The sequence below is a fragment of the Cokeromyces recurvatus genome (genome assembly GCF_025118155.1).
Source record: "Cokeromyces recurvatus strain NRRL 2243 chromosome Unknown BX663scaffold_7, whole genome shotgun sequence".
NCBI lineage: Eukaryota > Fungi > Mucoromycota > Mucoromycetes > Mucorales > Mucoraceae > Cokeromyces > Cokeromyces recurvatus.
The window spans coordinates 780,853-808,842 of NW_026251393.1; the positions used below are offsets into that span (position 1 = coordinate 780,853).

At 30.1% G+C, this 27,990-nt stretch overlaps 11 protein-coding genes across 11 annotated transcripts; 6 read left to right on the top strand and 5 right to left on the bottom strand.

Annotated features, from left to right (window-relative positions):
- Positions 1 to 24: 24 nt before the first annotated feature.
- On the top strand, positions 25 to 2,047 carry BX663DRAFT_328328 (cytochrome P450; the record flags this gene model as incomplete). Its single annotated transcript, XM_051522119.1, has 6 exons — positions 25 to 247; positions 309 to 522; positions 600 to 1,129; positions 1,204 to 1,452; positions 1,528 to 1,748; positions 1,841 to 2,047. 6 exons carry the CDS (start codon positions 28 to 30, stop codon positions 2,024 to 2,026), a joined length of 1,620 nt encoding a protein of 539 aa, XP_051384780.1. The 3' UTR covers positions 2,027 to 2,047.
- Positions 2,048 to 2,812: 765 nt separating this feature from the next.
- BX663DRAFT_403057 (kinase-like domain-containing protein) lies at positions 2,813 to 4,922 on the bottom strand (the record flags this gene model as incomplete). Its single annotated transcript, XM_051522233.1, has 9 exons — positions 2,813 to 2,950; positions 3,009 to 3,128; positions 3,199 to 3,485; positions 3,545 to 3,773; positions 3,842 to 4,239; positions 4,316 to 4,422; positions 4,485 to 4,504; positions 4,579 to 4,683; positions 4,740 to 4,922. Coding segments are annotated over 9 exons (1,587 nt in total), but the record flags the coding sequence as incomplete, so codon positions are not given.
- Positions 4,923 to 6,433: 1,511 nt separating this feature from the next.
- Positions 6,434 to 8,154, top strand: BX663DRAFT_503564 (uncharacterized protein). The gene is made up of 5 exons (XM_051526786.1): positions 6,434 to 7,080; positions 7,137 to 7,392; positions 7,463 to 7,613; positions 7,671 to 7,894; positions 7,969 to 8,154. The coding sequence occupies exons 1-5, from the start codon at positions 6,785 to 6,787 to the stop codon at positions 8,122 to 8,124; spliced, it is 1,083 nt and encodes a 360-aa protein (XP_051384782.1). The 5' UTR covers positions 6,434 to 6,784; the 3' UTR covers positions 8,125 to 8,154.
- Positions 8,155 to 8,296: 142 nt separating this feature from the next.
- BX663DRAFT_431195 (uncharacterized protein) lies at positions 8,297 to 8,596 on the bottom strand (the record flags this gene model as incomplete). The annotated part of the gene is made up of 2 exons (XM_051522858.1): positions 8,297 to 8,428; positions 8,492 to 8,596. 2 exons carry the CDS (start codon positions 8,594 to 8,596, stop codon positions 8,297 to 8,299), a joined length of 237 nt encoding a protein of 78 aa, XP_051384783.1.
- Positions 8,597 to 9,276: 680 nt separating this feature from the next.
- BX663DRAFT_503571 (glycoside hydrolase superfamily) lies at positions 9,277 to 10,955 on the top strand. Its single transcript, XM_051526787.1, has 5 exons — positions 9,277 to 9,448; positions 9,507 to 9,720; positions 9,778 to 9,869; positions 9,929 to 10,327; positions 10,415 to 10,955. The coding sequence occupies exons 1-5, from the start codon at positions 9,334 to 9,336 to the stop codon at positions 10,822 to 10,824; spliced, it is 1,230 nt and encodes a 409-aa protein (XP_051384784.1). The 5' UTR covers positions 9,277 to 9,333; the 3' UTR covers positions 10,825 to 10,955.
- Positions 10,956 to 13,902: 2,947 nt separating this feature from the next.
- Positions 13,903 to 14,901, top strand: BX663DRAFT_541760 (ubiquitin-60S ribosomal protein L40). Its single transcript, XM_051530792.1, has 3 exons — positions 13,903 to 14,084; positions 14,226 to 14,272; positions 14,529 to 14,901. The coding sequence occupies exons 1-3, from the start codon at positions 14,029 to 14,031 to the stop codon at positions 14,810 to 14,812; spliced, it is 387 nt and encodes a 128-aa protein (XP_051384785.1). The 5' UTR covers positions 13,903 to 14,028; the 3' UTR covers positions 14,813 to 14,901.
- BX663DRAFT_503574 (uncharacterized protein) lies at positions 14,882 to 18,422 on the bottom strand. The gene is made up of 9 exons (XM_051526788.1): positions 18,073 to 18,422; positions 17,848 to 17,989; positions 16,550 to 17,783; positions 16,244 to 16,490; positions 15,970 to 16,158; positions 15,795 to 15,914; positions 15,660 to 15,735; positions 15,335 to 15,571; positions 14,882 to 15,275 (listed from the first exon to the last, which is right to left on the bottom strand). Exons 1-9 carry the CDS (start codon positions 18,298 to 18,300, stop codon positions 14,908 to 14,910), a joined length of 2,841 nt encoding a protein of 946 aa, XP_051384786.1. The 5' UTR covers positions 18,301 to 18,422; the 3' UTR covers positions 14,882 to 14,907.
- A 47-nt stretch (positions 18,423 to 18,469) lies between these two features.
- Positions 18,470 to 19,685, top strand: BX663DRAFT_503584 (uncharacterized protein). The gene is made up of 7 exons (XM_051526789.1): positions 18,470 to 18,583; positions 18,676 to 18,695; positions 18,799 to 18,869; positions 18,925 to 19,136; positions 19,232 to 19,245; positions 19,330 to 19,407; positions 19,502 to 19,685. The coding sequence occupies exons 1-6, from the start codon at positions 18,532 to 18,534 to the stop codon at positions 19,393 to 19,395; spliced, it is 435 nt and encodes a 144-aa protein (XP_051384787.1). The 5' UTR covers positions 18,470 to 18,531; the 3' UTR covers positions 19,396 to 19,407; positions 19,502 to 19,685.
- Positions 19,634 to 21,744, top strand: BX663DRAFT_503589 (FAD dependent oxidoreductase-domain-containing protein). Its single transcript, XM_051526790.1, has 5 exons — positions 19,634 to 20,015; positions 20,105 to 20,457; positions 20,532 to 20,647; positions 20,716 to 20,782; positions 20,874 to 21,744. Exons 1-5 carry the CDS (start codon positions 19,748 to 19,750, stop codon positions 21,642 to 21,644), a joined length of 1,575 nt encoding a protein of 524 aa, XP_051384788.1. The 5' UTR covers positions 19,634 to 19,747; the 3' UTR covers positions 21,645 to 21,744.
- Positions 21,745 to 23,157: 1,413 nt separating this feature from the next.
- BX663DRAFT_503593 (protein RHO1) lies at positions 23,158 to 24,084 on the bottom strand. Its single transcript, XM_051526791.1, has 5 exons — positions 24,066 to 24,084; positions 23,896 to 23,985; positions 23,604 to 23,804; positions 23,391 to 23,525; positions 23,158 to 23,326 (listed from the first exon to the last, which is right to left on the bottom strand). Exons 1-5 carry the CDS (start codon positions 24,072 to 24,074, stop codon positions 23,174 to 23,176), a joined length of 588 nt encoding a protein of 195 aa, XP_051384789.1. The 5' UTR covers positions 24,075 to 24,084; the 3' UTR covers positions 23,158 to 23,173.
- Positions 24,085 to 26,582: 2,498 nt separating this feature from the next.
- Positions 26,583 to 27,255, bottom strand: BX663DRAFT_503596 (uncharacterized protein). Its single transcript, XM_051526792.1, has one exon. It carries the CDS (start codon positions 27,044 to 27,046, stop codon positions 26,804 to 26,806), a length of 243 nt encoding a protein of 80 aa, XP_051384790.1. The 5' UTR covers positions 27,047 to 27,255; the 3' UTR covers positions 26,583 to 26,803.
- Between the last annotated feature and the right edge of the window lie 735 nt (positions 27,256 to 27,990).

Here is a 27,990-nt window from a genome sequence, read left to right on the forward strand (position 1 = left end):
CTTCTTTCCCGTTGTATAATGTATAAAATGGAAAAATATTATTCTGTACTTTTAGATAGAATTGAAACGATTCGTGATCGTAATCAATCAACTGAAAATATTACAACAATTGCGGGCGCCTTAGCAGCAATAGGTTTTGCTACTTATTGTATTAAACGACTCTTTTCAAAGGATAAAAAGACTAAAACAAAACAAGCAAAAGAATATGAAACTATACCTTCTCCAAAGGGGGCCATCTATTATTTAGGTATATGAAAGAGAGTTGAGAGATAGTGGGCATATACAAACTCTTTAATCGAGTTATATAGGTCATACTCCTCTTTTGGGTAAAATACCGGCTCATAGAATTACAGAATGGCATAGGCAATTAGGACCTATCTTGCGTATTCAAATGGGTGTGCAGGATTGGGTCTTTATTAGTGATCCTTATATGGCGCATGATCTATTTGCTACACAAGGAACAATAACTTCAGGTAGACCTTACTTGACCTTTGGTAATGGCATTGCAGGTATTGGTGGAAGGTATAGAGATTTAGAGATAGTGCAAGTCTTTCCTTTCTTAATGAGTTTTTTTTTATCATTATTATTATTATTATTAGAGGAATTGTCTTTGCTGATTATGGCAAGAAATGGAAAAACGCTCGGACAGCGATTTTGAAAATTCTATCACCTAAATCAGTGGATGGTTATGAAAGCACAATCGAATGTGAGGTAGAACGCACCGTTCAACAACTGATAGAGCAGACCAAGATGCATGGTTATGTTAATCCAATCCCCTTTGTTCGTTGCTTATCCATGAACATCATCTTACAAGTTGGCTTTGGTATCTCGGGCGTATCTTCTCCTGACGATCCATTATTTAAAGAACTTGTACATATTATTAAAACTTCTCTCTATTTTACGGGTGCCTTTCGTGATATGAGTACCTATTTCCCATTCTTTTCCTTCTTGGACGTTATTTTTAGAAGAAAACAAAAAATGAAGGCATTCTTTTATAATGACTATTTTCCCTTATTTCAACGATTAGTGAAAATGGCCCGAGAAAGCGATCAAGACAATCTAGTAAAAAAAATAGATAATATCAAAGACGATTTAGAAATTGATGACAGAAATCTTACTGCTATTATGAGTAAGTATACATGATTTATTTTATTTTATTTTATTGTATTTTATTTTATTTTAAAAAATAATCACATATACAAGGTGAAGTTCTCATAGCTGGTGGTGATACAGTATCAGTAGCAGCCTCATTTACCTTTGCTATTTTATGTCATTATCCAGATATCCAACAGAAGCTAGCAAATGAAATAGATGATTTTATTAGAAAATATCATCGTATTCCTAGATTTGATGATCGACTTGAGCTTCCCTATTATATTGCATTCCAAAAGGAATGTTTAAGATATCGTCCTGCTGTTTATTTTAGTATCCCTCGTAAAGCAAACCAAGATGGTAATATATATGTATATACATAGATTTATACACTTTATTACAGACATCAATATTAACAAGTCTTTATATGAATAGTAATTTACAAGCATTTTATTATACCTAAAGGGACAATCATGGTCAGTAACATTCACACTTTACATAATGATAGTACAATTTTTCCACACCCTGAAAAGTTTATTCCTGAACGCTTCTTAAATGACACAAGAACAATGTACGCATCTAGTAATGGAAACATTCAAAATAGAGATATTTATCTATTTGGATGGGGTAGACGTATTTGTCCAGGCATCTATTTGGTATATTATTATTATTATATATGCATGTGTGTGTGTGTGTGTGTGTATGTGTTTTCTACAACATGATTAATCAATTGCTCTTCTTTTTATAGGCTGAAAATGAACTTTTTAATTTAGTAACAAAAGTCATGGCTCGTTGTAAAATCGAACCTACCATTTCACCTACAGGAGAGGCTATATATCCAGACTTGAATGACTTTAAAGATGATGGTGCTACTTTGGTTCCTAGTCCTTTTTATATTCATTTTACTGAACGTGAAAATAAATTAGTTTTTTAAAATGCTTTATTTATAATATTTATTAATATAATGTCATTATTATTATCCTAAGGGATCAAATGCATGCAAACTCATTTTTGTTACTTGTGGCAAATTATTATTATATAAAGGCTTATTAGATGACGATGATGGCGACATAGGCTTCAATAAACCCATATTAGGTGATAATGGTATCATTGAAGGCTGTTGCTGGATGCTTGTGTTTGATAAAGAAGTATTTGTAGTAGATGATAAGTCTCTACTAAATGCATTAGAGTTAACACTACTATTATTAAATGAGGTTGGTGATTTAATTGGAGGAATTTGTTGTTGATTTACAGGAATTGGGTTCTGTAAAGACAGTGAAGTCCGATTAGACGATGTAGGTGTTAATAGAGTAGTAGTAGTAGTAGTAGTAGCATTTGAAACGCGATTATTTTGTGGTGATATTTTATTTGACTTATTTATTGAAGCAGTAGGCTTTAATGAATTCCACGTTGAGTTATAACTACTAGGACTAGGACTAGTAGTGTGTTGAGGCTTTAATGGTGAAGAAATAAGAGTTGTCGGTTGACTCATATTGGTGGCTGGAGACCAAGTGTTGGTAGATAATGATGGTGATTTTTGTTGTGGGGATATGACATGAAGAGAGTTATGATCATTATTATTGTTCATTAAATTTCCAAACATATCATTCTCAGTAGAAGAATTCAAGTTATTACTATGATTGCTATTATTTCTTTGAACAAGAGCCTCAAATGATAGGGTTGAATCACCATTTAAAGTAGATTGCTGATTCTTTGAAAGCTGAGATGATACTATTTCTGCTGAATTACTTACACTACGTGTCTGTTCTTCTAAGGCTTTTACTTCTTGTAAATGCTTTGTGTGAGCTTCTTCTACTCTGTTTGTTAAATCATGAATTGTTTTCATAAATTTTTTAAACTATTCAAATACATCAGTTAAGTATACTAATCATAACTTTGCTAACATTTCTTCTTACCTGCTCCAAATTTAATAAAGGTCCAAAACTCATTCTCCATAATTGGGGTAAAATTTCTGTAGCAATAATTTCTTTATCAGCAGTTTTCCCTATCTCATCATAAACAGCTAAAGTAGCCAACTTATATACATAAACGTATATATTAGTTTTATCAAAAAAAAAAAAGAGTATATTTAATGGCTTGGTTTACCATCACAGCAGGCTCTTTTGTCTTGATATTTTTCAGTAAAGGAACTAATTTCTCTTGTACTGTGAATTTATCCAATACTTTTATCATGGCATGAAAACATATAAGTGTGCTCACTTTTACAGATAAAATAGTCGTTTGTACAAAAACAGTTTGAACTCGAGGTAATAAAGAGCTTTTAATAGCCGTATAGTCTAATGATTCGGCTAATGATGGAATAATTCTTAATGCTTTTTCTTGAACAACTGAAGCAGTGCTTTCTAATGCAGCATAAACCAATGGCATTACATCTATCAATTATTATAAGTTGAAAAGCTAACACTTTAAATATATCTAAATCTAGAAATACCATCACGAAATATTTCTCTAGGCGTCTTTTCCTGCAAGACATCTAATTTTTCTAATAAAACAATCATATTCTGTGGCGGATCTCTTACTTGGAACACATGTTTTAAAGAAGGAAGAACCAGATTGCAAAACTCTTGTTGAGATAATTTTTGTGTGATAAAAAATATATTAGGAATTGTGTAAGGTAACAATTGATTATCTTTTAGCTCTTCTAACAGAGAAGGCAAAATCTATATTGTATAATATAAATAGATGTATATATCAAGACCCATCTTTTCTTTTCTTTTCTTTTTTTTACCTTTCTTTTAAGGACTCTTTCGGGAAATTGAACCAAAACACGTGATAAGCCCTTCATAAACTGAGCCTTTTCTTCTTTTGTCTTTTCAGGAAAACTTTCCAAAAATTTCATTGTAGAAACAAGTAAATTATCGAAATATTTGGAATTTTGAAAACTAATAGGATCCATTCTCTGATTTGGATATCTCGTTAATAATGATCGAATAACATCTTGAAGATGTGCTGGCATATTTGAAAATGAATTTGATCGAATACTTTTAATTTGATTTTCATATGCATGAAAGCTATTAAATGTTTTTAATATTGAAATGCCTTTGTTATGAACTGCATATGCTAAGCAGCCTAAAGAGAACATGTCATTGGCTTGTGAAATATTATTATCAATCACAAACTCAGGTGCTATAGTAGCAAAATAGAGGAGTTAATTCTTCATGATATCTATCTATATAAATATGTATGTATAGATTTGATTTACCTGCATAGTCAAGATTGACTTTAGATGCTTCAGGTAAAAAATCATTATTTTCATAGCCAAAACTTTCGCTTGAATTCTCCGTATTCAAAAATATGCTAAATCCCAAGCTATACATATCCAATTAGTATATCTTCTCTGACTCTATACATAGTAGTAGTATTATTATTACCCTCCAATTTTCCAATCACCCTATTCAATATAAAAGAATAAGCGTTTATATCCATCTATAGTATTCCTAAACACACACACACACACACACTTACTTTAGCATTAACAAATATAGCATCCGTTGTGAGATTATGATGAACAACTTTAACATCATTTAAAAATTGAAGACCTTTACCCACTTGTAGTAAACCTTTTTGAATCTGAAAATAAAGGTAAAGTTCAGTTACAAGCTGTGATAAAGTTGACAAGTTTATACCTCTAGTTCATCAAGTTCCAGAACTGATACTTGTGAATCTGAAGAATAGTGCTCATCGCTTTTAATTAAGTGAGTTAAGCAACCTATAAGAGGCTCAGTAACAAAGACAATTGAGCTACGTGATTCACCCAATGGTTCAACAACTTCAAGAATAGAGGGATGTCTTAATCTCGCTAAATTACTAGCCTAAAATGGACCTTTAATTAAAAAAAAAAAGAAAAGGTACTATTCTTTTTCTTAACTTGAGTATAAACATTATAAATATATTACCTCTTTTTTCAAATGTTCATATATATATTCTATATCATGTTTTGAAGAACCACGGTCTCGTTTAAAAATAGAATCTAATATCTTTTTTTCAAAAATCTAATTTATTATAAAAGAAATAATCTAAGTATTAAATAATTCCTATCAGAAAAATAACTGCATCTAATTTGGTGCATTATGCAACTTACAAATACAGCTACTTTTTTACCAGTTGTCTTCCTTTCACCCTGATAGATCTTCCATAAACCAGCGGTCGATATCTGATGTTTAATTTCATATCGAGATGTTATTGAATTAGTTAAAGAGCTTATAAAGGAATAAAAGGCTGAACTCATAATTTATAATTGTGAAAGTGTTGTGCTGAAGAAATTATACAAGAAAAAACAAAACAAAAAAAAAAAAAGTAAAAAAAAAATAGGCTTATTATTGTTTGTTCAACGACTAAGAAAAGAATAAAACTGCTGCTGTGACTAAAATTTAATAATAATATTTTTATCTAAAATGAGAATTTTTTTTTTTTTTTTTTTTTTTTTCCAGATCAAATACTGCTAGTGGTCAAAAAGGAGAGGGAAAAAGTGTTTAGTTTACGAAACTCGTTAAGATTTTTTTTTCATTCATTTTCCTTTTCTTTTAGGCGTATATAAAAATCTTTTACCTTGGAGGTCTATCGTGTTTCATAGTTAAATACGCTTCTCTTTTGAAGGGTCGTGAGTCTTGTACGTCTTTAAACGTTTTAAGCTCGCCATTCTCATAAGTGAGACACAAACTAGAGTGAAAGATTTGAAATTTAAGAACGAAAGCTTTGCAGTAACAATAGCATTTGACCTAAATCTTTTTACGAAGCTTCTTGTACTTTCTTAACTTTGTTTCTAAAATCCTTTAGTTACTGGTGTACTAATACGTCTTCTTTTCTTGACTGAGGGGAGGAATGCTATCTTCATGCATGTCACAACAGCCAGTGCCAATCAGCATACACTTGCCAACATTAACTAATAATTTTTTTCTTTCTGTAACTTTTATACATACTTGAATTCTTCTTCTACTACTACCGTTACTTTTATTTTATCGCTATCTCTATTACCTTACTTTCTTGTATCATAATCCTGTTTCAATATTCACATACTTACGCTATCTGTGTAAAGTAAGAATATAAGCCGTAATAGAGAAAAAAAAAGTTATTGTGTGCACTAATCATTCTCTACTCTATATTTGTTTTCATTATTATTTTGATAAAGTTTTTAATATTGTATATTATTTATTAAAATTATCTGTAAAGTATTAGCATCTTGTTATTTTACCTACTTTTGCTTATTAATATTAATATACGGATTTGCATAAAAATACGATCAATTTTTTTTTTTTTTTTTGATTGTGACTGACTTTAAAACACATAAGCACAAATGTGGATTATCTCGCTTCATTCCTTTTTTTCTTTCTTTCTTTCTTTATTTATTTTCTATTCATTAAATTAATGAGTGATTTTGATATAACAAATATTCGAGGAAAGGATTCCTTTCTTGCTTCCTTAAAAAAACGCAAGTAGAAAAGCTTCAATTAGCGTTAGTTTATTACGTATACACATATTTATCAACGTCTTTTATAATTATTATTTACTATATACAGGGAAAGCACTCGGCTTGTCAGAGTCTGATTCTGATTCTGAAGAAGAAAATAGAGTATCGAATAAAAGATCCAAAAATAACAAGTTATTTGGGCTAGATCTATTAGATGATGATGAAGTGGATAATGATCGATTAGGACAGAATGATCATGATGCAATGTCAAATGAGTCTATCAATAATAGCAGCAATACAGATACACTAACGTTAATACTGGATGATAACGAACTTACATCTTTACCATCGCAACAACAACAACAACAACAAGAAGAAGAAGAAACAAAAACAAATCTTAATCCTTTCCTTTCTCAAACATCAGAGCTTGAATATCTAGAAGTCATATCCGAACCGTCTTTTACACAATCGTTATTAAAAAACAACCATGATAGAGCTAGTCCTTTAGCATCCACTTCAAAAAAAGTAACAACTAAAATAGACAAAAATATTCCTGTAATGTAAGTTTGTGCATGTTAAATAATACAAATCAAGATGTATTCATAATTATTTTCAGTGATTTGTCTGACGATGAAAACAATGAGGAATTTAATATACCAGATGCAGATATTGACGATCTAGATCCTGATTTAGCTGCAATAATGTCAAATAATTCAACACTTTCTTCTTCTTCACCAGCTGTGGATGAAAGTCAGCCACAAAAGATATATCTTAAAATTCAATATGAAGTACCCAATCTTGATACATTAAGTGAATTAGCGAAATCAGAAGTGCTGAAGAGATTAAAGCCTGTTAAAATGTTAATTCTGGATGTAAGCATATACATGTATACAGTTATGAAAAAAAAAAAAATAGACGCAATCAGTACTAATAAATTTATAGAATCTTCAATTCGGTAAAGTTTTAGATAGCTTTTGTAAGCATCGAAATTTAATAAAGACAGATATGGTTCTTGTATATAATGGTGAACGTGTTTACCCAAGCGCAACACCAGCAGGTATAGGTATGAGCGTGACTAAAACAAACTCTATGTGTAAGTATTTGTGAATTTTAATTATTTACATAGATCAATCTATTAATTTTATGTTAGTTGTTTACCCCATGAGTAGCTATGCTTATTTATTAGAGAAAAGGCAGCAAGAAAAAGAAGAAAAGATGAAACAATTAGCAATACAAAAAGAAGATGACATATTTGATCTAGCCAAGTTTGAGTCCTTTAATGAAAATAAAGCAAATGATGACAATAATGAAAACAAATTAGTTCTTACGTTAAGAGGAAATGACAATGATGTTCGATCTTTCCGAGCAAGACCTGTAAGTATTACAAATATGTGTATATAGAGTAGAAAAATTTATATATAAAGATTACTTATGCCTTTATAATCTAGACCACTCGTTTACAAACCATCATTTTAGATTATAAACAGTTGAAAGGAATCACAGCAGATATTAAATTATCTTTTGAAGGTGAAATATTAGATCCTAATTTGACTATTGAGGAAACAGAATTAGAGGATGAAGATCTTATTGAAGTTATTACTTAATAAATATATTATTTATTAAGAATGTAAATGAGTTGGGTATAATAATATCAAAAAAAAAAGAGAGAGATTACTGGTAGATTATTCATAAAAATTAATTTCAATCTAATTGTATAAAAAAAAAAAAAAAAAAAAAAAAAAAAAAAAAAGATGAAGGGGATTAATATACATGTAGTCACTCAATTCCACGACTAATTTTACTTACAAAGAGAAATGCTGACTTAACTGGGTTGGATATAGATAAAGATTGTGGATAATAAATAGTCGTATTTTCTGTTTCAATAAAAGCTAACAATTGTTTTATAACCTAATGAATAAATATAATAAATGAATATAATAAATAAAAAGGTCGTATAAAAAGTAAATTTACTCTTTGATAATGAGTTGAAAAGAATATTGGCCAAATATAAATTGTAAGAATTTCGATTATATTTTCAAGTACAACATGCCAAGTTAGTCTATCAGCATAATCCATAATTTTATTAATTTCGTTTATTGTGTGAAGAAATTGTTCAGTTGTAATCTAATAAAATAGATAAGCAACACATAGTAACAAGTAGATTCGATACTTACTCTTCCGGTTAGTTCAGTCGGATATTCAGTATTAAAACGAGTAATGCCATCACCTAATGAATAATCACGCTCAATTCGTATAGTTTTTATTGGAACTCGATCTTTAATCGAAATGACTTGATGAGCATCTATCATGGCATAATTATGCTTATCGTTAATAAGCGTTGCAGAACCTATTGTTGACGACAGATTGAATGACTATAAAGGGGAGTGAAAAAAAAAAAAAAAAAAAAAAAAAAAAAAAAAAAAAAAAAGAGAGATAAAATTATGGATACACGAAAAAAAAAAAATTGCGTCATTTAAAATTTTAATTTTAGTAGATCAAAAAAAGGGTACACAATCAACAAATGAAGAATAAGCGATACCAATGACTACACAAATAATTGTTGTCAAACTTTAATAAAATATTAACAAAGTTAGTAATAAAGGTAATTAATTTAATTAATGCTTGTTTAATATAAATAAACAATAAATCCATACTGTAAATGGTAAAAACCACATTTATCTTTATAATGAATCAAAATGACATACTTCTAAAGTATATAAACTGCTTAATTTTTCTGTATATGTGTAATTATTTTTTTTTATTTATTTAATTTTTTAAACAAGTTCTATTAGAAAGAAAGATTTACTCTTGTTATGTATCATAAAAGGCTTCTATTTCTTCTTCTTAGTACTTGGTGGTTTATCTTTCAATTTTTAACTGTTCAAGCTATTGAAAGCAAGAAAGTAGCTATTGGTTATTTCCCTAATTGTAAGTATAGATAGATCTAGGTTTTATATGTATGTTAAATTGATATATTAATGAATAGGGCTTGGTGATAGTTATCCTATCTCGAGAATTCAATTTGATAAGCTTACTCATATTCATTATGCTTTTGCTATTATGGTTAAAGGTGCTGTACCTGAATGGACTGATCCACAGTTAGTTGAAACTCAACTTGCTGAACTTGTTACCGCGGCACATAAAAGAAAAACAAAGGTGCTCATCTCCTTAGGTGGTTGGACAGGAAGTATATCATTTAGGTAACTCATTCTTATAAAGTATTTTATTTTTATCGTGCTGAGCATCATATACTACAGTGAAATGGCTAAAAGCCCTTCTAAAAGAAAAGAATTTATTAACTGGAATATTGAACACATTTCAAAATATAATACGGATGGTGTCGATATCGGTAAGCTAATATTATATATATTCATCATATTGGATTTCATGTATTCATATATTACCTAGACTGGGAGTATCCTGGAAGACAAGGCGCTGGTTGTAATGTTGTAGATCCTGAGAACGATGTTAAAAATCTTTTAACCTTAATTACGGAATTACGTAAAGCTTTAAATGATAAATTTGGAAAGGGTTCTAAAGAAATTTCAATTGCCAGTTATACTGAAGCTTTTAAGACTGAATCTGGCCCCTCAAATCCTCATCTTACTGCTTCTATTGGGAAAGCCCTTGATAGAATTAACATCATGACATATGATATGAATGGTGCCTGGAATCCACAAACAGGTCCTAATTCTCCTTTGAAATCAGCCAATATTAGTTTCATATCTTCTATCGATTTTTGGATTTCTTTAGGTGTACCTGTTAATAAACTTGTAGGTGGTTTAGCTTTCTATGGTAGATCAACAGGTATAATATGAAACAATGATTATATTTATATATATAAACCCTTTACACTAAAACGAAAAAAAAACTCCCCTTCTTTTTTTAAAATAGTTGCTAAGGGTGACATGACTAAATCTAATTCTATCTATCAAGATCAAATTCAAAATAATATACCTAAAGGTGATTCAGCAGATACATTATGGCAAGATCCCTACTGTAAGCAGTCTCCTGCCAGTTTTTCTGGTATTTGGAAATTTGATAGTTTATTATCTCAGGGTCTTTTAGAAACTCCTATTAAAGCAAAAGCTCCTTGGGTTCGTACCTTTGACAAAGATACTGCTACTCCTTGGCTATTTAATCCTTCCACTAAAATATTTATTTCTTACGATGACCCTATCTCAATTGAGGCCAAGGTAAATGCAGCAAAAAGAAAAGGTATCGGAGGTGTCATGGTTTGGTCAATCGATCAAGATTCCAATGAAAATGATTTATTGAATGCATTAGCTAAAATTCATTCTTAAAAAGGAAACAAAAAAGATATATTTTTTTTTCCATTTAGAAGAAGATAACATTGTATTGTATACATAAATTGAAACTTAATAAAGTAAATATTAACATACTATATTATTGCCTAAGTTAATTTAAAAAAAAAAAATTCTTAAGAAATAAAAATAATACTATAATATAGACAATTTACTTTATAAAGAATAATGCAAATAGTAGGTCAGTGGGTAAATTATATAGGTAATTTTTATTGAACTTGGGTTTTTTGTGTGTAAGCTAATTCAAAAAGTAGAATATAGAGTCTTTAATAGTAAATAATCGTGGGGTATGGAGATTGTTTATTACTAGATAGTCATCTTAGTCACTATTGTGTATATCGACTTTTTTTTTTTTTTTGCTATAAAGATTGTAGTTGTTTTTATAGTTAATCATATAATAAAGAAACAGTTACTCAAATAGAACTATTACATCAGAATTGATAACAGTTATTATTAGAGACTTTAAGTATATAATAGTTATTATACATTGTATTAGGTGTGACATTTTATTAGATTTAACTTTAATAGAATATACTGTTAACATAATCAAGTAATCTAGCCTTCATAATTACACATATTAACCAGATGTTTGTATATCGTCTTCTTTAATTAATATTAAGGTTCATCGTCATTAGTCGTACAAGCACTTTCGAATCAAGGTATATCATAACACTGATCATCTGAACAGTATACATAATTGGATTAAACTGTCTTTAAAGGTGTTTAATTAACAAGTATAGATATGTCCATTATTGTAATGAATAACTATGTCAAGTATTGATTAATAGTCTTATATTACTACTCTTTGACTTAATAAGATAGCTTCATATATCTTGTTGAATGGTCTATAATTGATGATTTTTTCTTTTGGCTTAAACAAGGTAACAATAATTGCCCTATGAATTGTTTTAACCTTCTATAATAGATAAATATTTTATTGACCAACTACATTTTGTTTATATTATAGTTATAAGAAGTAATAAAGTTTTCTAATATTAGTAAAACTAACTTGCAATCTTTCATACCTACTCTTGAAACATCTATAGAAACTATTGACTTTAAGCTCGCTAATTCCAATATTACTTTAAATACTGACACCACCCACTCTAATCAAACAGTTGCAATAAACGGTTTAATTCCTCATCTCTAAACTCGCAAAAGCTTGTGCCGAAATCCAAAAGTTGACCATTTATGTTGCAAATTTATAATACCTTCCCGCTACAACTTTCCAATGCTTGCTGTCACTACCTACTATGTTTAAATCTCAGGATTTTTCGCCGTTACCTTCAACCCAAGAGTCTGTATCAGCAATTTCTAATTTACCCAATACACTCCAGGGCATGATTCTAATAAAATTCACTTTATCAAGCAACCACTTTTTCTGTAACCGTTAAAAGCATATAATTCAATAACAGGAGACTGCAGCTCGCTTCTTTCAACCACATTCTATCAATCAGAGATTTAGATGCATCTATATTCTTACAAAAGCTTGTGTACCATCTTCAAAGATCCTGAATATGCTGAACTTTCTCCATCTGATTGCAATGATCAAGTTGCCCCCTTTCAACAACAGCGATCTAAAAAACTTATCCAATATATTCGTCCTCTTATTACTAAATGTTTCAAGAACTGACAATGAATCCACCGAAACTACTTATAGAGAAAATCATTACCATTAGATTCTCCAAAACAGAGGATGTATTTCGACTAGCAACTATTCAAGCTGCACATCCCAGTAATGATTACAATTCAGACGAGATACTACTGAATTTCGATGAGGAAATCGAAGCATTATAAAAACCTCTAACTTCTTTTCAATAGCACTAGATGAGAAGTATATCAATATCATAATTTAATGCAAACGGTTTACTAAAACAATCAATCGATCCTATTCTCAATATTACAAAATTTACGTCCTTAATTTTTCATAATTAAAACATAGTTATTTTCTTCAAATCAATAGTCAATAATATGAAAACAATTTTACACTTATGGTCTTCCAGTTAATTCTTATAATCAATATCGTTTTGTTCTTTTAGTTAATCCTCAATTTAATTTACATATACACCATCTCTCATATTCCCACCCACTATTATCTCAATATACACTTCTTGTAGTGCTGGCATCTAATATTTTAATTTATTATCTTTTTTTTTTCTTTACCCCCTCTCCAGATCATACTATTTTATAGGATATACTAGCTATTTTACTTATGCCTACTCCCTTCAACAACTTTGACCATTATTTGTGGCGATTTAAACACCTGGATGAGCAGTATAACTAATGACTCTTTAACAAATAATCGAGAATGAATCATTTCAAACCGGCTCGAATCCACTAACTTTATCCTCTGGGATACAAAACTAACTTATAGAAAACCAACATCTTGCACATTTCATGGAACAGGTAGTATCGATTAATTTATTAGTGACTCTGAACTTACTACACATTATGATAAGCTCTTCCCTTACCCGCCCCCCCTTCTATTGAAAATCTTGGCTCCAAGTTGCTGCGATGGTTGTTTAACAATTGAAGCTAGTGTATCATCCTTCATTTTTTATAACATGTGTATATCTTTCTTTTACCTCTTCATTTCCCTCCTCCCTCTCTTTCTTTCTTTTTTTTTAACTTGTATCTCTTACAAGGGGTTTTTAGTTTCTTTTTTCTCTATTATTTTATTGAGCTGATCTGGGCAATAATCTAATATCATTTAGATACTATGTGCTCATAAAGATCAAAAATTTAATTATGTAATTAAAAAAAAAAAAAATATTTGTGTGTATACATGTACATGCTTCATAAAACTTGTCTTAATTTAAAATTAATTTCCGATCCGGACATTATAAAGAATATAGGGGAGGGTGAAATAAACGGAGTTTCCATAGTAGATCATTATTCCCAGTCTGTATACAAAGTTTAGTTCCTTCAGAACAACGAGGATTCCTTCTCTGTTCATTTAAGTCTAAAAAGGTGAGATTTAATCCAATATAGAGTAATCCATCCATAATCCAAATCAAACAAAAGAAATGAAAGAAAAAAAAAAAAGAAAGAAAGAAAGAATAAAGAAAAAAAGGGGGCAGCAAAGGATATTTGGAATAGGGTTTTGGACTTGAAGGAGACTTTAAACTCTATTATGAACATCGCAATTGACTAAATTTATAATTTCGTTTAGAATCGCTTACCATGCAGATTTTCGTTAAGACCCTTACTGGCAAGACTATCACTTTGGAAGTCGAGAGGTAAATAAATTCGCTTTAACCGCTACGAAAAAAAAAAACGATAAACAAAAGAGAAAACAAAAATGTCTTTATGTTTTCTAAAACTGAATGACAAATAAAGTAAATGCATTGTACTAAATGTATCTCTTTTTATTTAAACAGCTCCGACACCATTGATAATGTCAAGCAAAAGATTCAAGACAAGGAAGGTAAAGATTCGTACTAAAAGTTGAAAGTCATTTATGATAACAGTTGTACACGAAAAATGCATGAGATGAAGAGAAAAAAAAAGAAGTATAAAGGAAAATATAGTTAATGAAACACAACCAAATAAAAGAAAATGCTATCATTTTGGAAGGGTCATTTTCTTGATAATGTGTATATTTCCTTTCTTTTGTTTTTTCTCTCTATCTTTTGTACGAAAATTAAAACAAATTACTAATAATCGTATTTATTTTATTTTAGGTATTCCTCCTGATCAACAACGTCTTATTTTCGCTGGTAAGCAACTCGAAGATGGTCGTTCCTTGAGTGACTACAACATCCAAAAGGAATCTACTCTCCACTTGGTCCTCCGTCTTCGTGGTGGTATTATTGAACCCTCTCTTAAGGCTTTAGCTTCCAAGTATAACTGTGACAAGATGATCTGTCGTAAGTGTTACGCCCGTCTTCCTCCTCGTGCTACTAACTGCCGTAAGAGAAAGTGTGGTCACTCTAACCAACTTCGTCCTAAGAAGAAGCTCAAATAAATTATTCGAGCTTTATTATTTTATTCTTTTTTTTTATTAATTTGAATAAAATGATAGAAAAAAAAATTTTTTTTCTTTAATAATGCCACAAACATTTATCGAACCGTAGTCGTAGTCGTATTTGAACCAAGACTACGAATACTATCTGCTCTAGAAGGTTTCATATTAGTGTTGATTTCTTTTCTTTGTGTCTTCATTCGATTTACAAATGCATTTCCGCCTGCAGCTTGTTCTTTACAGAGTGGACAAGACATGTTATGTATTGATTTTAATAAAGCAGATTGGTTCACTTTACTTGTTAAGCTTCCAGGATTATCCATGTTTATATTTGAAGTGTTTTCATCAAGTAGACAGCTTTGATGATAGGCATGTCGACAAAAGAAAATAATTGAATTGGGTATATCTTCAATCTCAAATTCATCAAAAACAGGCTCTTCACAAATATTGCAAACCATTTTCTCGGCTATAGGAATAAATAACATTCAGTTTATATACATGTGTAGAATACATTTATAAACTTACGATTACAGTTTACACCTCTCTTATGTGCTTTATACATTTTATCAGCTAAAAAGACACTATCAGTTACTAAAATCTTTTCGCAGCCTTCATGTAGAGACATTTGAAGGTTATAATCATGTAAAATTTTTAATAGGGCATCCTTTAAGCCAGTAATCTCTAAATTATCAGGAATACGCTTGATAAGTCTTAAAGGTTCAATATCTGTACCAACATTTTCTAATAATCCACGAATAAAATCTAAAAATAAAATGAAATAAAAAGAATGGTAAGCAATGATCTATATATGCATATATATATTTATATACTATATGTATCTATTATTTACTAGGTTTATCCATAGAATATGTAAGCAAGTCTTCCCAAAGGTCGTCATCCTTTTGTTCTTTTGCAAAGTCAATAGCCTAGTTAAGTAGATGATACATATTATTATACATTTATAGTTTGCACTTTATTTTCTTACTCTTTGAACATCTCCAAGTCTTTCGATTATTAACATTAATGCTCTTTTATTATCACCCATACGACCAAGAATGAAAACCATTTCAGGGACCAAATCCTTTTGCTCGCATACTTTAAATGCCTATGCAAAAGATAATATTAGTTTAATAAATCATTCTAGGTAAAAAATTATTTACTTTTTCAAGCGAAATAGAATGGCTTGCACGTAAGAATTCTAATAGTTTTGGATAATCATGTTCTGCATATAACTCAACTTGTAGATCATGGAATTCATAGCCCAATTGATGATCACGATCAAATAACGCATCTAAATATATATGTAAAAAATACCTGTGTTGCCTTAGTTGCTTCACCACTTTCTCCGGCTAATATAAGAAATAAATGAATAATCGGTTCTTTTTTTTTTTTTTTTTCTCTTTTGATCTAAACAATATATATATATATATTTACGGGAATTGCATCTGTATTCTTGACTAAAAGTTGTACAGCAGGCATTTTTGTGGGCTTTTGCGTTATCGGTTCATTTTGCTCTTTCTTTTCTTTTTCTAATAAATATTGATCAAATTCCATAAGTAGAAGAGCCTTATCTTTAACGGCGTCAAACATGCTATATTCTTGAATAAGTTCAAATGCATTCGGTCTTCTTAAACGAAGATTATATTCGATAGCTTTATCAGGTTGATTGTTATAAGTATATCTATGAATTGTGTTTGTTAAAAAATATAAATATACATGCAAATAGATCATAACCCTTACAGATCAGCCAAGCATTCTAGCAAGACTTCATTATTTTTATCCTTCTTTAAGACATCCTCTACAGCAACGATAACATTAGATAAACTATATAGAGTTTTAGGCCATGTTCGAATCGTATCTCGTAAAGCAACATAATCAGTCTTCAAAAACCAGGCAAGAACGATTTCATAGACAGTGCTGCTTAACTGGGGGTCTTTAATCGGTATATATGGGGTAATAGCTTTCAATTCACCCAACTCAGTAAATTTAAATACCCAATCTTCCCAAAGTGTTTGATCGTTTTTAAGAATACTGCTACATACTTTTGCTGCTTCATCATATCTCTTTTCGTTCATCAACCAATTTAAATAGGTCTGTCCTACTTCTTCTTCATTGAATTTTTTACTATTTGGATTAGTACGTATAGCATCTAAGGCTTCTCCAAAGCGCTCATGTTCTAATAGCCATTCAATATGATCATCCTGATCTCGTGAATGAGCAGCAATTAAATCTTTAGGTCCCATGATGTAAAACATATCCTCCTCCATCAAAAAATCAAGTGCATAGTCATTAGCTTGATAATGTTCATAACCATGAAGTGCAAGTACATCAGCAGAGATTTCTTCATTTTCTGCATTGATAATATGAAGTTCCGGTTTTGATGCTAACCGTCTACAGGTATCTTTATCATTATCATCGTCTAGTAAATAAGATAAAAGCATCACAGTATCATTAAACGGTGCAATACCACTAATCATATAATCTGTTTGGAATATATTCACAATTTCTGCATAATGTGAGCGCTGCTGGCCTGCTGTAGTGTTAGATTGTGGCTTTATAGCAACTACTTTAACTGTATCTGCCCATCCAATCAACAATGTTGTGTCATTCTTCCAACAAAGTCGACATTTATAGAGATCAGCACGGGGGCTTCCCTCAGGTCGATCAATATAAGTAATACGAGCATTCGTTGTGGTATCATAGATTTTTACTCCTGTATCATTTGCCCAAGCAATAAAATTGTTTCTCCAACGGATAGCATAAATAGGACCCTCACCCGCATGTAATACAACGTCCTTGTGTCCTAATAGCCAACTCTTTTCGCTTAAGATGAGTTGTTCAGCCATGCCTCCTGATACAAACTGTCGAGTTGATTTTCGTGCAAATTCAGGATCTAAAGCAATTGATTTTATAGGTCTTTTAAAATTGTAGAATTGAATTTCTGATGTGTAAAGTGCATAAATAAAAACTTTGCCTGAATATAAAAGAATGAGTTTGTTTGTTTGAAGAAGAAAAAAAAAAAGTTCTTGAATTATTACCATCATCAGAAGCACTTGCAATAAATTCGTTATTTTTATCAATAGAAATATCATTAACTGTAGCAGAATGGTTTTTAAAACTCTTGATGACGTTACCCTCAAGGTCAAGGATATGAACAGCACCCCAATGTGTACCTAATGCCTTTGAAGAGCATGTTGTTATTTCATGCAAACTTCATTACTAGATAGAATATATGTATATATATATATATCCGATGATTTTACCATAAAACGATCTGATACACGTAGAATAGAGGCTGTATCTTTATCCAAAATATCTTTTACATTTGCTTTTACTCTACGATATCTAAGTTTAGGCTCATCTAATTCATCATCGTCATCTATTTCTGTATCAGTTGCTTCATCATAGTCTTCTTCGCTCGAACTAAATTGTTCTTCTGACACATCGCTGTTAATTTCCTCTTCATTATTGCTCGAATTGTGAATAGACATTTATATTATGTTATCCAATATGGTGTATGTGTATATTTTTATATTTATATGTGTATGTATTATCTGTATTATATGAAACTCTCCATTGAAAAAATGCCCTGAGTCCAATTTTACGTCATGAGACTGCTTTTTTATTTCATTTCTCTTTTTTTCAAAAATTTTATGTATAAAAAAAAAAAAAAAAAATAGCTTTCACTTCCATATCATATAAAAAAAGAAAAAACTTTCAATATGGCTATGAGACTTCCTTCTGCTGATGAGCTTGAACAGCTTGAAGATATTGGTATGAAATAAGAAACTATACGCAAAAAAAATAAAATAAATAAAAGGCATTTCTCCATTATTCTATTGCTAATTTTTTAATTATTTTATTAGAAAAGCAATGGGCTGTCAAAGTATATATCTATGAAGGAGATTCCCCTCCCTCCCTCTCCCCCCCTTTTTTTTCTCTCCTCCCAGTAAACATTATTACTTATTTATTGTTATATATCTGTTTAGGCTATGCATCACGCTGAAACCTATTTCAAATTAATCTCCACCATTGATCCTAGACAACTTCGTTTAACAAAGTAAAGTCATGTAAACAATATTCCTTGTATTATATTAATTTAGTCCTTTTAACAGCATTGATGACGAGATTCTTAAAGACTTTGAAGAAAATTTCCCAGAAATTGATCTTATGCATTTGGACGATAAACATTTCAAGACACCCGCCGCTAAAGAAAAGTGGAGACCTTTTGTTAATAAATACGAAAAGAGAGTTAAAGAATTTAATTTTGGTACTTTGATTCGTATTGATTGTAGAGAGGATTATACAGAACAAAATACAATGTTTGGTAAAGACAGAATATATACAAATAAATATTTATACATATTTATATGGCAAAAACAAAAAAATATTAACACTTATGATTTCATGTTTTAATTTTAGGTGTTCGCATGCAGGTAAGCTTTTTTTTTTTAACTACTGTGTATAATACAATACTGATTTTCTCTTCTTTTACAAATGTATAAATGTATATATCTTAGTTTTATGCTATTGAAATTGCTAGAAATAAGAAGGGCTTGAATGATTCTTTACGTAACAAGCAATAATGAATTTATGTAGTAAATATAGACATAAAATGTAAATCGTTTTATACAATAGAAATAAAGGAAAGTAATCTGCATGTTTATTTTGTAAATGATTTAATTTACATAGATTGAGGAGGTATTGTTTCAAAACAAATAAGTGGCGAATAAATCTTGGCAATATCATATTTAAGGAGTATACATATATCGCACATAATAAAGGAGAGATAAGAAGCTTCCTTACATGAATGCTTTTTAATATAAAAGAGAATAAATAAAAGCATAAAAAAAATAAATTCAAGTCTCTATTTTTCCCTCTTCTCTCTCTCTTTTTTTTTTCTTTTTCTTTTTCTTTAAAAATAATAATAATAATAATATGCTTGGCCGATCTACTTTTAAACTTTTATCTCGTCGTAATGTCGTTGCCTTTGGTGCAGTAGCTGCTACTGGGGGTGCATTATTTTTACACTCCAACAATCAAGTGCATGCTGAATCTAATAAATTAAAATTCTGGCAAAGTTTACCTGGAGAAAACAAGCCTGAAAATCCTGGTCTTGCTAAATTAAGAGGTATGGCTGCTGAACAACGATTTAGAACTTCATTAGCTCAAAATAATGGTAAAACCGATTTTGATGTTGTTATTGGTAAAGTTATGCAAAGAGTCATAGTATAGTATAGTATATTCAAATGTACTAATTTGACTGTATATATATATATATATATATATATATAGTGGGTGGTGGTATAATTGGCTTAGCTACAGCAAGAGAATTATTAAAACGATTTCCAAATATGACAGTAGCTGTCTTGGAAAAGGAAAGAGAGGTTGCTGCTCATCAAACAGGTCATAACAGTGGTGTTATTCATGCTGGTATCTATTATAAGCCTGGTTCTCGTATGGCCAAAACTTGTGTACGTGGAGCTGATCTCATGTACGAATATTGTAAACAAAATCAATTACCCGTCGAACGTTGTGGTAAATTAATTGTTGCTGTAAATTCTGAAGAGCATAAACAAGTTGAAAGATTAATGGAAATTGCTACATTAAACGGAGTAAAAGATCTTCAGATCCTTAATAGCGAGGAGGTATGTGATGACCCTTTTTTTTATGTATTACAAAAAAAAATGTATATTTGTATATTGACGATCAACGGATATAGATTAAGAAATTGGAACCTAATGTAGTTGCCTATTCCGCTTTGTATTCTCCTAATACTGGTATTACTGATTTTGGTCTTGTTGCTCAATGTATTGCTAACGAAATTATGCAAACTGGGTAAAAGTCAAAACAACAGATACATCTTTGTTTATTTGTTTGTTTATTTATTTTATTTTTTTATTTAGTCGTGCTGAAGTTAAACTTGCCTTTGAAGCTCAAAAATTTCATCCTAGGTCTGATGGTAGAATAGAGGTAAAATAGATGAAAAAAAAAAAAAAAAAAAAAAAAGTATAAAATATAATAATATTAAGTCATTTTTTTTTTTTTTTTTTTTGTAAATCAGATTTGGGGAGGAGAACCTAATCAAAGAGGACCTACACTCAAAGTTACAGCCAAGAATATCATTACTTGTGCAGGATTTTATTCTGACCGAGTTGCAGGACTTGCAGGAGGTAACCCTAATCGAGCCAAGGTTGTCACCTTCCGAGGCACCTATTACCAATTGAAACCAGAATACCGTGGTATATGTCGTATGAATGTTTACCCTGTTCCAAGTGGTGGCGGTATCCCTGTTGGTGTCCATTTCACACCGACAGTGAATACTCGTCGAGGCATCCAAATGATTATCGGTCCTGGTGCTTGCTTAACGTTTGCTCGTGAAGGATATACATTTACTGACTTTAAGCTTGAAGATATGTGGACCTCCTTAACCAACTGGAACTTGTGGATGTTTGCCTTAAAGAACCCCTCTTTATCATTAGGTGAACTCTACAAGGATATGAATAAACGTGCCTTCTTACGTGCTGCTCAAGCATATGTGCCTAACCTGACTGAGGATATGGTTGAAGAAAGTTTTGCAGGTGTGATGGCACAAGTATTTGAAAATGGAGGTATTGCAGCTAATGATTATATTCTTGAACGTAAAGTGATGGATGGTAAGATTCTTTGTGTCCGTAATGCACCTACTCCTGCATGTACAGCTTCTTTAGCCATTGCTGAAATGTTAATTGATATTGCTACTGAAGATTTTAAATGGGATTCTAGTAAGAAGGAGCGAGATAACATAAATAATATGCTAGTACCCAAAAAGCAACAACTTGCTGTTGCTGCTTAGATTATAATACATACTTATATTCCATTTTTCTTTTCTTTTTCTTTTTTTTTCTATACTATATTTATATAAATCTATATTTATGTAAATGAACATACAGTCGTTCCACTCCTAATGTGGATTGTAAGAGGGTCATTTCACACTTTATTTTAAATAAAAAATATTTGGTATTAAATTGGAATATGATTCAAACAGTTATCAAACTGGTTCTTTGAATGTTGAATTATATTTTCAAGGTGTTGAATAGGAACTTCATTCGCAGCACCAACAATTCTTTCTTGCAGAGTTTCGATATCTTTGAGCTTTTCACGTCTAACTTTATGTTTAACTAACGCCCAAAATTGCTCGATGGGATTAAGCTCTGGCGAATATGGAGGAAGATACACGCACTTATAGTCTCTATTTCTCTTATTGAGAATATCTTGTATCTCTTTATAAATTCTCGAATTATCCATAATGAAGTAATACCCGTTCATTTCGTCGTACTTGTCTAAGACGTCCAAGGTTTCTCGTACGAATCGCAAGTAATGGCCAGCTGTTGTGCCTTTTAGACCATCATCATTAGATACCGCAGATTTTTTTTTTTTTTTTTTTGGTAAGACCCCCAATATTTATTTGAAAGCCCATACTTTTTTTCACATTGGGAGTGGAACGACTGTAATTCATAATCTAATATCTATTTGTGTAACAGATTTATATAAAAATAAAACAAATATTACAGGGAAAAGAAAAAGTACATAAAGAAATATATAAGCTTATTGTTATACTGACGCAATATAAATGTATGTATATGCAGCATGTTATATATAATACGTATCCCTTATAATAAATTCATTGAAAAACACTTTGATAACTTGTTGTATATGTACATGTTTCACAAATTTAATAAGTTAAATAAATCGAGGTAGGGACTTTTTTTTTATGTATAATGGCATAAAATTAGATAATTTCCTTTAGTTGCATTCCTCCCTTTTTTTTTTCTTTTTTGTAATGAATAAATAAATTCATGATTTCAAAAGAAAAAAAAAGATGTATATCATAGCGTACGCAAATAGCATTACACATGTGTAGTCTATATACATATATACAGCTCACATGTACAGATAAAATATAGCATAGTACGCACAATACATATTACTTTACTGTTCATTATGTCCACATGTAAATCATATATCTTCTGCACATATAATTACATCTTCCATGTATATACATAATCATGTGTATTAGCTCAATGAATAAATAGTCGAAAGAATTTCCTCTTATATAAATACATATAAATACATATATAAATATTGCCTGTATGCATACAATACGTAAAAACCAACTTTTGTTTTATATTACTCCTCTTGTAAGAAATTCGATTCTGTAAAACAAGTTTAAAAAGGCAAATTATATATTGAAATGGAGACCCTCTATTCTAAGGAATTGTATACATATAGATATACATATAGATATATATGAGAAAAAAAAGAAAAAGAAAAAGGGTATAAAATATAATATGTAGTAAGGAAAGGGCTTTTTTTTTTTTTTTGTTAAAGTAAATTGCATATTTTCCTCTTTAATCCACTTTTATGGTTATGAATGACAAGACCAGCAGCAGCATGTATAACCTCAGTAATGTTTGTGTTTGTTTTTGCACTGCATTCAATATATTGAGTGTTCAATTTTTTTGCTAATGACACAGCCTAATAAGCATATATAATTAAAATCATACCTATCTATTGTTTCTCTTTATACTTTGTATATTACCTGTTCAACAGACATCAGTTGCTGGCCATTTGTCTGTAACTCAGCAATACGCTTTCCATTTGCTCTTAAATCGCCTTTTGTGCCAACTAATAAACGTGGAGTGTTGAATAAGAAATGATCCATTTCAGGAATCCACTAATTTAAAAAAAAATTAATCCATTATGTATGACCGAGTTAGAGATATTCTTCCAATTATAATGTAAATTATAATACCCTATCCTTCACATTCTCAAATGATTGTACTTGATCAATAGCAAAACAGGCTAGAATAACATCTGTCTCGGGATAACAAAGAGGTCGAAGTCTATCATACTCTTCTTGGCCTGCTGTATCCCATAAGGATAATTCAATTGATTTACCTGATTCATGGTGAATTATAGCAATATAATTCTCGAAAACTGTAGGAACATAATCCTATATATATATATAAAGGCAAAGAGTAGATATTTCAGCATGAATACATATATATACATATATGTTTACCGATTTTATTTTATTTTTTTACCTTTGGAAATTCATTATGTTGAAAAACATGTAATAAACTAGTTTTTCCACAAAAGCCATCACCTACTACAACTAATTTTTTTCGACTAAGCTATATATTAAATTGATAACTATTATTTATTAAAGAAGAGAGATTAAAATGTATAAAAACTAAAAAAGATTGAAGTATACCTTTCCCATTTCTTTTTTTTTATATGTATATATAAATGAAAAGAAAAAAAAAAGAAGGTATACAAACTCAAACAGTTAATCTCTTTTATTATTATTTTCTTGTGATACTTCAAATATATAATAAGGGATAATCTTAGTTCTGGCTTTTTCCATCGATTTTATGGCTAGAGTTGCGGTCATTGAAATACAATTTTTATAATTTACCTTTCAAGCTTACAAACATTCTACTCTTGTTAAAACTAACTGGTAAGCTTTGATAAAATGATTTTTTTTTTGAATCTCCCTAATCTAAAAAGGACTATAGTCAATAGCTTGATATTGTTACAATCCTTTATTATGGTAAATATACTATTTATATAAGCTTTACTGTCTTTAATTACATAAAATGGGTTACTTAACCTAAATAATCCAAGTTGTTAATTGTGAATAACAAAACTTACAAAGGAATGTTTATTAGTATGAAGAGCGAGCATAAAGTGACTATGTACTGCTATATAAGATAAATAAATACATAATGTTGACCATTATACCCTCAATCGATTATATATATGCCAAATATAAAGAGTTTATTATTTAGTATATTTTTGTAGTAGATGATCGTCTTTGGGTCTTTAGTTACTCCTGTTTAGCTTTTTCAGTGGATACTTCAGTTTTGAAACTGGTAATAGATATGATGACAATAACTATCCTGTGTCTAAAACTCCTTCCACTTTCACTTTGTGTATTACATCCATTAGTTGCACTTTATTTGGGACACATTTTTGAAAATAAAATAAGACAAAAGTTGATATAAATTGCGGATAGGCAAAGGAAGACAGTTTATGTATATTAAAAAAAATTGATTTCTTTAATACAAAAAAGAATAATCAATAAAATAGCTATGCAGTATTGCTTATATTGAATGTGATTAGGAGAGGGGAAAAAAAACATCAAATTATAATATTACGTTTGAAATAGCCTTTTTGTCTAATAATCGGTTTTCTTTTACTATTACGGTTGTTTGTAGATCATTTATACAATAAAGTAATTCTGTTAGCTTACTTGTAATTCTAAACAGCTAGGGTTATAAACAAGTTAGTCACTTTGGGAGAACAAGTTTCGTGATTACCACACCATAAAATGGCATTCTGGCTTCGTTTAATCAATCATACTGTCGATAAACTTGATTAGTATAAAAGAAGCTATCAATACCAAAATCCTTTTTCTTTTTCCTGTTATTATTCATATATGCGACGAGGAATGTGTTGCGTCATTTTGTACATGTTCTTAGTATATAAACTCAAGTAAAAAAAAAAGGGTCATTTTTTTTTGTTAGAGATGAATCTGAAGCAGTTTTTTTTTCCCATGCTTTTCTACTATTTGTCATATTGAATAATTTGAAGTACAAATGATAGAAAGAGTAGGAAATAAAAGATTCTTTTTGATGATGGCTAAGATTTGTATTCAACTTTTTTTTTTTAATGACTTAAGGACACTCACTTTTAATCTATTCTAGTAATTTATAGAGCACCCAAACAATTTATTAATATTAGAGGGAGCTTCTTTATTCTATTATATTTCTATTCTTTAAAATCTGTATTATTTTATTCATCTTTCTTTCTTTCTTCCTTTTTTTTTTTACTGAAGTATCACAAAGTTAATGTAAGCCTTGATGTTAAGAAATTCTCTGGTATAAAAGGTTTCCTTATGCGGCATGCCTACGCTTGGTCAATGGGACCTGAGTCAAGAGGACCCCAGGCATTTAAATAAACCTAGTGATTGTTCTATGATTTTTATTTTGTAGCAGAAAAAAGAAAGAAAAAAAAACTTTTGGGATTAGTTGTACTTTCATATTCTTGCTATCAATTTGTCGCTGTTGAAGACTTATTGCTTAAGAAAAGTCCAATTAAGATTTTAGTATATTATTAATCAAGTAAATTATATCATAAAAAAGAGCGTCACCTTATTATTGAATATTCACTGCAGGTTAGATCATTATTATTTCTCTCTCATGTCTTATGTTTTTTTTTATTTACTTGATCCTTTTAGTTTAAATAATAGAATCCATGTTTTAGTTCTCCTAAATTATTACAGTTGTATTTGTCGAACACTGTAAACCTTTTGCCAAAAAAAAAGTCGTAAACTTAAGAGGCAGAGGACGAAGATTGTATTACAATTGTCGTAGCTCTAATTGTGATGAATATAGGGTACATGGAGGGGGGGGGAGAAGAAGACCAGTAATATCATCAGACAAAGTACAACATGCACTACTACTATTTTAATTACTGTAATTCATCTTTATTTTATTTTATTTTTTTGTGCATATAGTAGTAATATTTTCTTAGTAAGTGTACAGGGTGTTTCGAAATTATTCACGCATCAACAGGATAAAATTTCAAGCACTTGAAAAAATAAAATTCACGCATCAACAAAATAAAAATTCAAGCACAAACTGAATAAAAAATCAAGCACTGTAAGATTTATTAGATGGGCTTTCTGTCTATTTTGTTAATGCTTAAATTTTTTTCATTTAAAAAGTGCGTGAATAATTTCGAAACACCCTGTAACACCAAGTCGTTATATCAAGCGCAAAAAAAGCATATAACACCAGGTTGTTATATCAAACGCAAAAAAAAGCATATAACATCAGGTTGTTATATCAAACTAAAAACGTTGTGTAACTGTGTTGTTAGCGACAATCAATCATCATATCATAAAAAACAACCATCTGCCCAATTTTTACGGTATCAAAAGCTCGATTATTTCTTTTTATTAGATGCACGATAGTAGGCAGCTTGGACACTCTTCATTGATGAGTATTTGCTGAAACGACCAACATTTTTCCCAGCTTCATAGCAAGCAACCCAATCCATTTTGACTCCATGTTGTTTTCTATAGTCATCTACAAATTGCCAATCATTGAGGTTGGATGTACGTTCTTTGACTGTCGAATCGCTTGCAGATGATGATACAATAGCATATTTCGTACGTAACTCTTCCATTAACTCTAGCCCATCATTAAGACAGTCCCATGTTCGCTTTTGAGTACAAGACTCAGGAACATTCTCCTCCAGACGTGACACTGCCAGTGTGATATTTCTTTTAAAATATCAAATAAAAAATATTAGAAAATAAAAAATAATTTTAAGACAAAAAGAGTCAACGAGACCGAACAATAGTTCTTGTTTTAAGTAGAAAGATAAGGAAAGAGAAAAAAAGAAAGACAAGTCTGTGAAAACTTTGTATAGTTTATTGAGGATAAAATAATACAAAAATTGTACAAGAAGAAAAATAATATGGAAAAATGACGAGTGCTATTTATATGTTTTTATGAGGTAGGTCCTATTAATAGGAGTGTGATTTAGATAAGTGAATACTGCTATAATAAAGCATTATGTGTAAATGTTGTCAGTGTAAATGTTGTCAGTGTAAATGTTGTCAGTATAAATGTTGTCTCCGAATAATTCTGCTTGTAATAAGATATATTTTTATCTTTAATCTACCTGAGCTGTCGCTGCTACTAATTATTATTTCTAGGGTAAGCAACGCGTTCATATTAATTCACAGTGAATATTCCAGCTATAACAATAATACCAATTATTTATATGCAACTATTATTATTATTATCCTCCAAGATGTTATTACATAACAATAATCAGCATTATAGATGTATATATAATATGTATGACTTGTATAAATAATTATGTGATTGAATATAATAGTCATAACCCTATTGAATTCTTGTAATTATGTAATACACTGTATATCATTATTTTTAATGCTCGATGACTGCTATTAAGACTGAATGTTATAACCTCTTTATTATGTAATAAATGATGGTTTATTTCTATTAACTTGGTTGTAAATACGACTACAATCATAACAGTTCTAAAGTCAATTATCTTTATTTATGAATTTAAATTGATGGGGTATTTATAAGAATTGT

Bases quoted from the DNA above. Each gene is read 5' to 3' on its own strand.
- BX663DRAFT_503564 (XM_051526786.1), top strand. From the start codon at position 6,785: ATGTCAAATGAGTCTATCAATAATAGCAGCAATACAGATACACTAACG. The intron at 7,081-7,136 runs GTAAGTTTGTGC...AATTATTTTCAG, and splicing joins GACAAAAATATTCCTGTAAT to TGATTTGTCTGACGATGAAA. The intron at 7,614-7,670 runs GTAAGTATTTGT...ATTTTATGTTAG, and splicing joins GACTAAAACAAACTCTATGT to TTGTTTACCCCATGAGTAGC.
- BX663DRAFT_503571 (XM_051526787.1), top strand. From the start codon at position 9,334: ATGTATCATAAAAGGCTTCTATTTCTTCTTCTTAGTACTTGGTGGTTT. The intron at 9,870-9,928 runs GTAAGCTAATAT...TATATTACCTAG, and splicing joins TACGGATGGTGTCGATATCG to ACTGGGAGTATCCTGGAAGA. The intron at 10,328-10,414 runs GTATAATATGAA...TTTTTAAAATAG, and splicing joins TTTCTATGGTAGATCAACAG to TTGCTAAGGGTGACATGACT.
- BX663DRAFT_541760 (XM_051530792.1), top strand. From the start codon at position 14,029: ATGCAGATTTTCGTTAAGACCCTTACTGGCAAGACTATCACTTTGGAA. The intron at 14,085-14,225 runs GTAAATAAATTC...TTATTTAAACAG, and splicing joins ATCACTTTGGAAGTCGAGAG to CTCCGACACCATTGATAATG. The intron at 14,273-14,528 runs GTAAAGATTCGT...ATTTTATTTTAG, and splicing joins AAAGATTCAAGACAAGGAAG to GTATTCCTCCTGATCAACAA.
- BX663DRAFT_503574 (XM_051526788.1), bottom strand. From the start codon at position 18,300: ATGTCTATTCACAATTCGAGCAATAATGAAGAGGAAATTAACAGCGAT. The intron at 15,736-15,794 runs GTAAGAAAATAA...CTACTTAACTAG, and splicing joins GACTTGGAGATGTTCAAAGA to GCTATTGACTTTGCAAAAGA. The intron at 15,276-15,334 runs GTAAGTTTATAA...TTATTCCTATAG, and splicing joins GAGAGGTGTAAACTGTAATC to CCGAGAAAATGGTTTGCAAT.
- BX663DRAFT_503584 (XM_051526789.1), top strand. From the start codon at position 18,532: ATGGCTATGAGACTTCCTTCTGCTGATGAGCTTGAACAGCTTGAAGAT. The intron at 18,584-18,675 runs GTATGAAATAAG...TTATTTTATTAG, and splicing joins TGAACAGCTTGAAGATATTG to AAAAGCAATGGGCTGTCAAA. The intron at 18,696-18,798 runs GTATATATCTAT...ATATCTGTTTAG, and splicing joins AAAAGCAATGGGCTGTCAAA to GCTATGCATCACGCTGAAAC.
- BX663DRAFT_503589 (XM_051526790.1), top strand. From the start codon at position 19,748: ATGCTTGGCCGATCTACTTTTAAACTTTTATCTCGTCGTAATGTCGTT. The intron at 20,016-20,104 runs GTAAAGTTATGC...ATATATATATAG, and splicing joins CGATTTTGATGTTGTTATTG to TGGGTGGTGGTATAATTGGC. The intron at 20,783-20,873 runs GTAAAATAGATG...TTTGTAAATCAG, and splicing joins GGTCTGATGGTAGAATAGAG to ATTTGGGGAGGAGAACCTAA.
- BX663DRAFT_503593 (XM_051526791.1), bottom strand. The intron at 23,805-23,895 runs GTAAAAAAATAA...ATATATATATAG, and splicing joins AACATAATGAATTTCCAAAG to GATTATGTTCCTACAGTTTT. The intron at 23,327-23,390 runs GTAATATACAAA...TATGCTTATTAG, and splicing joins AACTGATGTCTGTTGAACAG to GCTGTGTCATTAGCAAAAAA.
- BX663DRAFT_503596 (XM_051526792.1), bottom strand. From the start codon at position 27,046: ATGGAAGAGTTACGTACGAAATATGCTATTGTATCATCATCTGCAAGC.